Source organism: Phycodurus eques, chromosome 2, assembly GCF_024500275.1.
Source record: "Phycodurus eques isolate BA_2022a chromosome 2, UOR_Pequ_1.1, whole genome shotgun sequence".
NCBI classification, from domain to species: domain Eukaryota; kingdom Metazoa; phylum Chordata; class Actinopteri; order Syngnathiformes; family Syngnathidae; genus Phycodurus; species Phycodurus eques.
In genome coordinates this window covers 36,526,566-36,539,200 of record NC_084526.1, presented here as the reverse complement: position 1 = coordinate 36,539,200, position 12,635 = coordinate 36,526,566, and the positions used below count along the sequence as shown (strand labels likewise).

General features: G+C 42.3%; 1 protein-coding gene across 1 annotated transcript in view; it reads left to right on the top strand.

Moving 5' to 3' along the window:
• The window catches only part of mettl15 (methyltransferase 15, mitochondrial 12S rRNA N4-cytidine), a 126,899-nt gene that overhangs the window by 51,349 nt on the left and 62,915 nt on the right, over window positions 1-12,635 (top strand). The window contains exon 2 of the mRNA XM_061703103.1: window positions 4,689-4,825. Coding sequence (XP_061559087.1) covers window positions 4,689-4,825 — 137 coding nt within the window. The remainder of the gene's footprint in view (window positions 1-4,688; window positions 4,826-12,635) is intronic.

Below are 12,635 nucleotides of genomic sequence, written 5' to 3'. Positions count from 1 at the left end.
ATTTTCTGAGCCGCTTCTCCTCACTAGGGTCGCGGGCGTGCAGGAGCCTATGCCAGTTATCATCGGGTAGGAGGCGGGGTACACCCTGAATTGGTTGCCAGCCAATCGCAGGGCACATATAAACAAACAACCATTCGCACTCACATTCATACCTACGAGCAATTTAGAGTTGTCAATTAACCTAGCATGCATGTTTTTTGGGATGTGGGATGAAACCGTACTGCCCGGAGAAAACCCACGCAGTCACGGGGAGAACATGCAAACTCCACACAGGCGGGGCCAGGGATTGAAACCCGGTCCTCAGAACTGTGATGCAGACGCTCTAACCAGTCGGCCACCGTGCCGCAGCTGAGCCCCATCCCCACTATATACATCAACACTGGATAGTTTTCGGTGTCCTGCTTTTAGTTATTTTACTATGTATATATTACTTCTATGAAAGCAACAACGCTAGACTTTTATGTACTATGCTATAACAGTAAAAAGAGAGAAGACTTATTTGCTTGTGTAGCACACTCAAGAGAATGTTTTGTCCATAGGTGTGTGGGGGATGCATGAATGTTAAGGCATGAACTTGTGGCTGATGATCCATCCATTGTCAACACCGCTTATCCTGGTTAGGGTCGCGGGGCGCTGGAGCCTATTACAGCTGACTTCGGGCGAAAGGCGGACTACACCCTGAACTGGTCGCCAGTCAGTCGCAGGGCACATATATACACGGACAACCATTCGCACTCACATTCACACCGTCACTGAGTGGGAACTGATCCCACGCTGCCCGCACCAAAGTCAGGCGAGTGCACCACTACACCATCAGTGACTTCTTGTGGCTGATGATACAAAAAAAAAGTGAATTGGGTGGGAGATTCAAAGCTTCTCTGGAGTCAGAAATGTTCGGATCAGTGTAATGTAGTTTTGGTATTAAAATTGAACGATGACTTTGAGACCAAATGTCTACTGTTATAGGCACGTAAGCAAATGACCACTCATTCGAACAAGATAACAGATCAAATCAAAAGTTGTGGAATTCGCCACTCCGCAGTGTATCTGATCGTCATTACAGTTATTAGTTCAGTCCAATACAAAAGAAACCAAAGAAAGAATCTTTAGGGATCTATTGGTTTTATTGATACAAAACAGTATGAGGTGCATGCATAGCTAATTTGTCAGAAAGTAAGATTCTATGAAAGGAGACTGTGAATACAGCATCTGTATACTAACTTGACTTCCAACTTTTACTCCTATCTCTCTAGTTGTCATGTTTATTACAGCATGGAAAATAGTTTGAGATTCCTCCAATAGTGATTATGTTTCTGCATCTGGAGGAACTTTCTTGTACTGTACAATTACAGATCAATTTCAATAGAGCAGAGCCAATGGTCCCTTGAAAATGGTGACTGAATGTAATTGAAACTGATGAAAGTATCCATCCATCCATCCATTTTCTGAACCGCTTCTCCTCACTAGGGTCGTGGGCGTGCTGGAGCTTATCCCAGCGATCATCGGACAGGAGGCGGAGTACACCCTGAACTGGTTGCCAGCCAATCGCAGGGCACATACAAACAAACAACCATTCACACTCACAGTCACACCTACGGGCAATTTAGAGTTGTCAATTAACCGACCACGCATATTTTTGGGATGTGGGAGGAAACCGGACTGCCCGGAGAAAACCCACGCAGGCACAGGGAGAACATGCAAACTCCACACAGGCGGGGCCGGGGATTGAACCCCGGTCCTCAGAACTGTGAGGCTGACGTTCTAAACAGTTGTCCACCGTGCCGCCCTGATGAAAATAATAATAGATTAAACTTTACTGGAACGTAACTGATGACAATCAGACTGCTTTATTTTTGTGACCTAACATTTTTTGAAAACAAATGAATGAAACAGTGACTCTGAGGTGATTCCTTCGATCAAAAGATTTCTGTAAATCGAAATTAGAATTGTGCACTTGTGAACAGGACACAGAGACAACCTGTGCCGGATGCAGTACAGCAACTATAAAACATACCCGCAACTCTCAGGTTTTACAGTGTTCTGTTCTTTGTATGTTTCATTTTTGTTTGTAAACATTGAACTAATGTTACTTGCCGAAAAGCCTCAGTTTTTTCTCAATATCAATGTGCACAGCAAGATATTCTCCCAGTTCTGTGGCTTGTCAATATTTTGGCAAATTCCAGTCTCATTTGTTTCGACTTCTGACCTTTTCGACTTGTCCCATTCGGGGTTCCCATTAGCGCGTCATCTCTTTCCATGTAAACAGCCTCCTCTCTATCACCAACTGCTCTTATCTCTTCCCTCACTACATCTATCAGCCCTCACATAGCTCTTCCTCTAGCTCTCTTGCCTGGCAGCTCCATCCTCATCCTTTTTTCATGATACTGTGCTCACAAGCGCTCTTCTGGATTTGTCCAAACCATCTGTATGTCTCTAACTTTTTCCCAAAAACATCTAACCTTGGCTATCCCTCTGATGAGCTCATTCCTAATCCTATCCAACCTAAGTCACTCATGAAGAGAACCGCAACAATTTCAATTCCACCACCTCCAGCTCTGCTTCCTGTTGTCTCTTCAGTGCCACTGTCTCTAAGCCATACATCATGGCTGGCCTCACCACTGTCTTATAAACCATCCCCTACATCCTTGCAGAGACTCATTTGTCACTTAACACACCTCACACTTTCATCCACCCTTTCCAACCTGCTTATGCCTCGATCAGACTACAGGATTTTAGCCCCGTTATTAGCCCGTTATTGCTATCGTGGCCGATTTCTCTGATCGTGCCCGACACCCCAGTTGAAGTTTACTGTAAAACTAAGCACACAACAAAAATAATTACCCTCATTTTATATTTAAATACAAGACAGACCGTTTTAGAAATCGCCATCTTAATGCTAACAGTCAATTAAGAACCCTGTTTACGGACCAGCTAATATTAGCATTTGGTCATACAAGGGATTTACCTTCAAATCATAAATATTCACACACAAAAGGTGTAGTAACACATACAGGCATAACTACTCACTGGCATATATTCTTCCTAATCTGTGAAAAACAAGTTTATTAACGTTATATCACGACTATCTTCTTCAACTGTTTTTCCTCTTACATTAAACAAGTAGCTCAATGCATGCATCGCACCGCCCTGCCCCCAAAAGGCCGAGGCAAACACACAGCAGGATCAGCAGATACAGTCATTGACTCTATAAAAAGACACACCTTTTTTAAAATCAGAACTCAGACTAAACCTCAGGTACATTAGGATTACCAAAATTATTTGTATTCGCTAAATGCCAGGCGGCACATCTGCCTCACAGTTCTGAGGACCCAGGTTCAAATCTGGCCTCGCCTGTGTGGAGTTTGCATGTCCTCCCTGTGCCTGCATGGGTTTTTTCCCGGTAATCTGGTTTCCTACCACATCCCCAAAACATGCACGGTAGGTTGATTGAAGACTCAAAATCGCTTGTAGGTGTGAATATGACTTAGAATGGTTGTTTGTTTATATTTGCCCTGTGATTGGCCGGCGACCAGTCCAGGGTGTACCCCGCCTCTCGCCCAGAGTCATCTGAAATAGGTTCCAGCACACCTACAACCCTAGTGAGGATAAGTGGTATGGAAAATGGATAGATGTATGCTAAATGCCAGAATAATGAGAGGATTTTCTTTTTAGACAACTATAATAAAGACAATACAGTCATGGCTAAAAGCATTAGCATGTTTTTAGCCATGAATGTAACTATTTTTCTTTGTTTTGTTCTATTTCTATTATTATAATATATTATTTCACTTGTTACTAATGTATTTTCCGGTTGTTCTTTTAAAAGTTTTTGGTAGTTTTTCAATAAATGAATAATTGCGTTAATCATGATTTCAATATCGATCAAAATAACCGTGATGTTTGACTTTTTTCCATAATCACGTAGCCCTAGTGTAGCGCCCCCTGCCCCCTTCACACTGCGCAGGCACGCACGAGCTGCGAACCAAACCCAAACAAACATGTCAGATCATATATCCAATAGCACTCACCATAAATTAATTGAAAAATTTACAGCTAATGATCGTATTGGCAGTGATAGGCAGATCTAACTCACGGCTTATTGGTACCGAAATCGGCAGGATAAAACCCTTATCGGAGCACCCCTAATTATGCATAGTGTGCACAACATCAAGACACAGGATAAAGTGCAAAGTAAAGATTTTAATAATTTTGTAATTGAGTTATTAGTTTAAGCTTTATTATTAATTTGTGCAATTGCAATGCTTTGATTTTAATGAGGTTAGTACAGAGTCATCGCCATGAATAGAATAGTAATTATAATATCTTAAAGGGACTTAATATAGTATAAAGACGCTAAATACGAAATAATCACTAAAACCTAACATATATCATAAATCTACGGGTCCAGTACAGGTTCTGACAGGGCGACCACAACTTGGCCCATGGTGCCCTGTGGGGCCACCACTCCAAAAGGCTTAACATTGGACCCTGCTTCGGTAAATTGAATTAACAATAAATTCTCCAAAGTTTGGTGTCTCTAATAGATGTCTTGTATATCCCAGATTACCTCAGATATGCACCATAAATCAAACGCTTGCATGAAATCTAAATCCTGTGATGAAAAGATGTTACATTTTGTATATGCAACCCTGTGTAGAGCAATGAATCTTGCATGTTCTCTCATGTAGGTGGTCCTGGACATGACATTTGGTGGTGGTGGTCATACCAAAGCAATACTCAAAGCAGTTTCTGACGCTACAGTCCTGGCCTTAGACCGGGATCCCACAGCAATTTCCCTGGCCCAGGAGTTAGCAAAGGAAAACCCGTAAGTAATTTATTGGAAAAGAGCAAGTACACCTAAACATAACCCAAAGCCAATGTTACTAACTGTCTGGAAAAATGTTTATACTGGATGGTGGTTAATGTTTTACCCTTTTTAACGTCACATTTGACAGATTCACCTTTTTGAGCAGTGTTTGGTTTGTGGTCAGCTCTGCAAACATACATAGGTGTGACACATTATTGCAGTTTTTGCCCACTACTTGCCTGAGTCCAGTCACAAGCTTCTCACTGGTTACTGAGTTACTTTGTGCAGTCAAATTCATTTTCCTTCTTAACTTACAGCGTTTTCCTCCCATGCAGAGCTGGTGGGCCGAGCATGTCATTTGTCAGAGTAAGGGAGTATGGGGGGGGGGGTTATAAAGTAAAAAGGAAAAAAAAAGTGAAACGATGAGAGTGAGAGAATAGGGAGACACAATGCCTCGGTGACAGGGAGTGTGCGTGTTCATAAGCAAGCTGAGGGATGATAAAAATGAGATGTTCCTAAGACCATTGCGTGGGAAGGAATCCTTTTACGTAGATTCTGGGGAAACCTCTCTCAAGGGAATCTGCAAGAAAAATGCGCCTGTGAGCAGGGAATGACAATTAGGAGAGAGAGTTTCCAAACACTATTCTGTCGGCAGCCATATACCCCTGCTGTAAACTCTTCTACGCCTACTCATGATGCAAGTTGAGAGAAGCTAGAGAAATCTTGCAATTAACCAATATTATTGGAAGCCTGAGTAAAAGGCCCTTGCAGCCTACGCAGTGCATCGTCCGCTAGGGCTGGAGGATTTTCTCTCTCCTACTGTGCAAATCACAAAGCACCAATGATTAAGCCTCTCTTAAAGCGAAAGAAAAATCTATCTACAAAGTAATTGCAAGCACAGATTGCTTGTGAAAGTAACCTATTACTTGATTTATATTCATCCATTTTTTCTTTTCATCTTCTGTACATGTCTCATTGGTAGGCTCCTGTGTGCTTGATTTGCTTTAGTTTTGACCACAGTAAATGTTTTAACTGGGTATCAAACAGTTTTGTGAAAAATGGGTGTGTTTAACGTCATACTTTGTGAGCTATAAAACATATAAAAGTGTAAAAACCTTTGGTATAAATTGTAATCTCAATTTACTGTATTTCTAATTACCTCTCACCACTATAGATTTAGACTTATGCTGAGGTGTTTTGTTCTGGAAACGCTCTTCCACTGAATGGCAAAACGTACGATAAACTTATGTACAGTATCCACCTGTTGCAGTTCATACAACCAGTGATGCCGGTAACGCGTTACTCCAAAAAAAAACACCATTTTGAGTAACGAGCGAAGTAACGCATTACTTTCCACGGGAAAGTAATTAGACTACAGTTACTTCTTCTCACCAACAATAGTTATTTTTTGCATCATCAGTTTCTCTCACAGAGTGCTACTTTGTACCTGGTGATTTGAACAAAGAGCGGTCCAGCTGTGCAGACGCATTTAACCGAGACCGCTCATTTTCATAACAAATAAATGAAAGCGATTACAAAGTGATTGTTTTTGACACAATGCACTGTGACGGTGCAGTCCCATAAAAGTGCAAACAAATGCACGATTTCACTGTCGCCACACTATTTTTGTTATTTTCCTACGTAAAAAGTGTATTTGATTGTTGTTACTTTTTTATTTACACATTAAGAATACAGTTTAACTGCCGAATTAAACGTGCAATGCATTGTGGGTTAATTCTTCATAACAAAGTGTGCAGTCATAAATCGGACATGGAGGGTAAGGACTGACTCATTGAAGGACTTAACAATACTTAGCTTAATTAATATTTACAATTAAAAGTGACAACTTTAAACTTTGGCTGGAGTCTGGACTGTGAGCTGGTTTAAGACGCTGCACAGCTGACGTCACATAGGAAGTGCTACCCCCGAGTCAGTCGCCCACAGCTTTGCTTGTTAAACAGCTGGTTAAACTTCTCACTGGGAGCGAAAATGTTTTCTCGCTCTTCGCGTCAAAATTACTGTGGTGGGAGCAATGGTGTGTGTGTGTGCGTGTGTGTGTGCCACTCACTTTCATGTTCACGTCCACGCGCACACAAACACACAGTTGCCTTCATGGACCACAATCTGTGTGTGTGTGTGTGTGTGTGTGTGTGTGTGTAATGTAATGTAATGTAATATAATGCATGTATCAATCAGTTAAGTCTTGAGAACATGTACTGTGGTGTGGTTGTTTACGTTTAGTTACTGTATTATGTCAAGTCTGCACTAAGTTAATGATTTAATGTGTCTTCAACTTCACTGATATTTAAGTTGTTGGTTCATGACATCGTTCTGTAACTTGTGTGGTATGTTACCAAGTAATGGGAACGGTTAAGTTAATGCTTTTTTTGTTCTGTGGATAAGTGATATTCCTGCCACCTGGCAGGTGCTGAAAATAACTAAAAAGTTACTTTTTTTCTAATTTAGTTACTTTTAATCAAGTAATCAGTAAAGTAACTAAGTAACTTTTCCAAGGTAACTGTGCCAACACTGTATAAAACATAACAAGTCATGGCTCCCTACAAAAGCATCAACTTTCAACTAAAGAAGCTGTGATTTCACATTGAGTAAATACATTTGTGACTAAATTGTGCCAAGATCATTATTTCAGTATTCATACTGAATGTATGATATTTGTATTTGGTTGGTTTTTTTTGGCTCTATACACCACCAAAATGGATTTGAAAAGAATCAAACAAGATATGCTTTAACTGCAGACTTTCATCTTTAATTTTGGGGTATTTACATCCAAATCAGGGAAATGGCTTAGGAATTATAACATTTTGCGTATATGCCTCACACTTTTTAGGGGCTAGCATAATCAAAACACCGCGGTCAGTCATGAGCAGAAAGATTTTCAGCGGGTTTGCTACGTACCATTAGCACATATGTAGCAGCACATACGTGCGTTGGCAGCAGTGGGTGACAGGCTGTACTGACACTCACATTTTATGCTTTTCACATAATTACGTGCGTGGTACTTCTTAGATTCACTTGTTGCTCGACGGCCCGCCGAGCCACTAGCATCGGCGAGCCAGAGTTGGGGCAAGAAGGGCCGCTGATTATACAGGCAGCGAGCTCCGTGGAAGGACGGCTGAGTCAGATGGGGCATCTCGCTATGAAGCGGGCAAGCCGAGGAACCAGACATCTTGCGTTGGAGAAATATAGATGCCGAAGTACCATCGTCAGGCTGCGTTTAGACTGGGCTTCGCGTCACTCGCAGGAGTTTGATCACGGGTGTTCATTAACATCAGTTGCGCCACATGTAGCCTACCAGAGAAACAAAGGGGCCTAGCCTTAGGACATATCTCACTGGGGGGGACATCGCCGAGACCGCTGAGGCTGATCAGTTGCGGCCACTCCAGGATCTTGGAGATGAAAATATGGCGTGCATGTTTTCACCAGGAAGATGTCTTGGAGACGTCTCCAGACAACATGAAAACCAATTCATCCTCAAGTCACTGATATAGGCCTAGATACAGTATATAATGTATCTACCGATGATTTAAATGAAGATATACATTAACTATATTGTGTGCGTGCGTTTTACTGAGATGGAAAGTTGTTGACTAGCGGACTAGCAGAGAGTAAGACATACCATAATTTCGTATGTATAATGTGCATTTTTGCAATCGATAGAGTGCATTATACATGGGTATTAGAAAAAAAATAAATAAAAAAAATTCAGATTGTATATATGCTTTTTCCGGTACCTAGGGATTGTGAAAAAGGTGTACTTTCATTCTAATATGATATGTTATGGCTTATTTTAAAAATTTATATAAATTATGGTACAACCCCAATTCCAATGAAGTTGGGACGTTGTGTTAAACATGAATAAAAACAGAATACAATGATTTGCAAATCATGTTCAACCTATATTTAATTAAATACACTACAAAGAAAAGATATTGAATGTTCAAACAGAGAAACTTTCTTCTTTTTAGCAAATAATCATTAACTTAGAATTTTATGGCTGCAACACGTTCCAAAAAAGTTGGGACAGGGTCATGTTTACCACTGTGTTACATCACCTTTTCTTTTAACAACATTCAATAAACATTTGGGAACTGATGACACTAATTGTTGAAGCTTTGTAGGTGGAATTCTTTCCCATTCTTGCTTGATGTACAGCTTCAGCTGTTCAACAGTCCGGGGTCTCCGTTGTCGTATTTTACGCTTCATAATGCGCCAGACATTTTCAATGGGAGACAGGTCTGGACTGCAGGCAGGCCAGTCTAGTACCCGCACTCTTTTACCACGAACCCACGCTGTTATAACACGTGCAGAATGTGGTTTGGCATTGTCTTGCTGAAATAAGCAGGGGCGTCCATGAAAAAGACGTAAATTGGATGGCAGCATATGTTTCTCCAAAACCTGTATGTACCTTTCAGCATTAATGGTGCCTTCACAGATGTGTAAGTTACCCATGCCACACAGCCCCATACCATCACAGATGCTGGTTTTTGAACTTTGCGTCCATAACAGTCCGGATGGTTCTTTTCCTCTTTGGCCGGAGTACACAACGTCCACAATTTCCAAAACTAATTTGAAATCTGGACTCACCAAGTTAATTTTCCACTTTGGTCCATCTTAGATGAGCTCGGGCCCAGAGAAGCCGGCGGCGTTTCTGGGTGTTGTTGTTAAATGGCTTTTGCTTTGCACAGTACAGTTTCAAGTTACGGATGTAGCGCCGAACTGTATTTACTGACATTGGTTTTCTTAAGTGTTCCTGAGCCGATGTGATGATATCCTTTACACATTGATGTCCGTTTTTGATGCAGTGCCGTCTGAGGGATCGAAGGTCATGGGCATTCAATGTTGGTTTTCGGCCTTGCCGCTTACATGCAGTGATTTCTCCAGATGCTCTGGATCTTTTGATAATATTATGGACCGTAGATGATGAAATCCCAAAATTCCTTGCAATTGTACGTTGAGGAACATCGTCCTTCAACTGTTCGACTATTTTCTCACGCACTTGTTCACAAAGCGAGGAAGCTCATCCCATCTTTGCTTGTGAATGACTGAGCAATTCAGGTAAGATCCTTTTATACACAATCATGGCACCCACCTGTTCCCAATTAGCCTGTTCACCTGTGGGATGTGCCAAACAGGTGCTGGATGAGCATTCCTCAACTTTCTCAGTCTTTTTTGCCACCTGTCCCAGCTTTTTTGGAACGTGTTGCAGCCATAAAATTCTAAGTTCATGATTATTTGCTAAAAACAATAAAGTTTATCAGTTTGAACATTAAATATCTTGTCTTTGTAGTGTATTCAAATAAATATAGGTTGAACATGATTTGCAAATCATTGTATTCTGTTTTTATTTGTGTAACACAACGTCCAAACTTCATTGCAATTGGGGTTGTACAGTTTCACTGCTCACCTGAGAATCAAGGCATCGTCCCAGCCCCGTTTTTGATATAAAAATGCATAAAATAAAAAATATTTGAGATTGCGTTCTGATATTTTCAAAGTTTGAAGTGCGCATAATTAGGGATGTCCACATACATTTTGGTGATGATTGGTTGCAGTTTTGTGACGTGAAGCAACATTGAGTTTTTTTTAGTTTTTTTTTTTAAAACACGGGGGCTGAGAATAAAGGCCGTTTTTTTTTCCGTACCGCTTATCCTCACTAGTGTCGCGGCTGTGCTGGAGCCTATCCCAACTGATTCGGGGTGACAGGCGGGGTACACCCTGGACTGGTCGCCAGCCAATCGCAGGGGACCTATAAACAAACAACCAATTCTCACTCACAGTCACACCTACGGGCAATTTAGAGTCTTCAATTAACCTACTATACATGTTTTGGATGTGGGAGGAAACCGGAGTACCTGGAGAAAACCCATGCAGGCACAGGGAGAACATGAAAACTCCACACAGGGGAGGCCGGATTTGAACCAACTAGTAATTGGCTTTTGCAAGACAGCTTCATGCAAATTTGTTGCAAGAGTTAAAATCCTTTCAACGCAGGCGAAAAGAGGCGAGGCAAATATTTGTGTGGTCATCCCCGATGTGGCGGGGATCGCACATTTGCAATGACTATTGATCATGTGGCGCAAATCGTTCAATGTCTAGTGTTTTGCTTGTTCGTCTGATTCACTTTGTGTCAGGTCTTTCCTCTCATCTTGTGCCATTTCACTCCGTTTGTATTGACTTTACATGAAACGCCCAATTTGTGTCTGGTGTGAATGCAGCATAACCCTGAACCTCCTACAGGGTCTGGATCTCGTTTCTCCAACACAAGCTCTCTGGTGACGTGCCCAGCTCCAATATGATTGGCTGCTGCATCACTGGAAGGGCATAACGCAAATGACGCCACCATATTGGCTAATCTGTTGCTTTGCTCTGGACTGTAGACACTGGTTCGCTTCATTGGTAAATGAGGACAAATAGTCACGTGTGTTATGAACCGAATGGAACACATGCGACCAAACCGGTACAGCCTAACCTAAATGTTTGGATAGCTTTCAAAAACCATTCCACCCCTAATGTATATGATGTAAATAATAATTATACCATTCCCACATCCATGAACAAAATTGTTGGTTCTGTTAAAGATATATACGATCATGGGGAGTGGAGTAGCTCACATGCAAAAGTGTGAGAGACGGCCGTGTACCACGGATGAATGTTAATAATCTAGCACCGACTTCCTGGAGCTGGCTGGCTTTAATGCAGGCAGTGATGAGTGCTGATTGGGAACAAGTGCACAGACAGTGATGAGTGCTGATTGCAGGGGAGAGAGAGCTGGAGGGAAAGGCGAGGCACAAAGCGCCACCCAAGTTCCACAAAAGGAACTGCAGGGACAGACCGTGACAGTAACCTCCCCTCAACGGATGCCTCTTTGCGTCCTCCCAGGCTTCTCAGGGTGCAGCACATAAAAGTCCCTAATTAATGAGTCATCGAAAACGAGCTTGCGAGAGATCCAGGAGCATTCCTCCAGGCCATACGCTTCCCAGTTGGAGTGTCAGAGGTGTCAACTTCCACAACAAACTGCCGGGAAGGCTCGAGGTGTATAAGGATGGGAGCACTGGTGAATAGCTCTTCAAGGTGTTCAAATGCTTGTGAGGTGTCAGGCATCCAATGGAATGGGGAGCTGGTGTAGTTGAGGCTGGTGAGAGGAACAGCCACCTTGGTGTAATTGTGAAGCGGCGGTAGAAATTCGCAAAGTCTAGGAAATGTAGCTCTTTGCGGGTGGAGGGAATGGACTAGTTAATGACTGCTTGGATCTTTGCTGGGTCTGGTTGTAACTGAAGCGGTGGCGTGAGCAGGTGAAAGAGCTTGGCGGCAGAGCTGGAGCGTAGAGCGAGGCAGGGAGGACGGAAGGAGCACTGGGGGCGAAGAAGAACAAAGAGGTAAGTACGATCGTGGGGAGTGGAGTAGCTGACATGCAAGAGTGCGAGAGACGGCCTGTATGCCACGGATGAACGTTAATACTCTGGCGCTGACTTTCTGGATCTGGCAGGCTTAAATGCAGGCAGTTTAGAGTGCTGATTGGGAACAGGTGCGCAGGCAGAGATGAGTGCTGATTGCAGGGGAGAGAGAGGGGGATGGTAAGGCCAGACACAAAGCACCACCCAAGTTCCATAAAAGAAACTGCAGGGACAGACCATGACAGTACCCTTAATATATTCTGAGGAAATCACTGTAATGAAAAAAATACTGTTACTATTGTCAATGTGCGTAAGAACACTGATGGTGGATTCCAACGCAAACACACAATTAAGGATTTTTTACAGTATCGAACAAAAAGAGCACACAAGCATGAGGGAAGTTGAAAATAAAG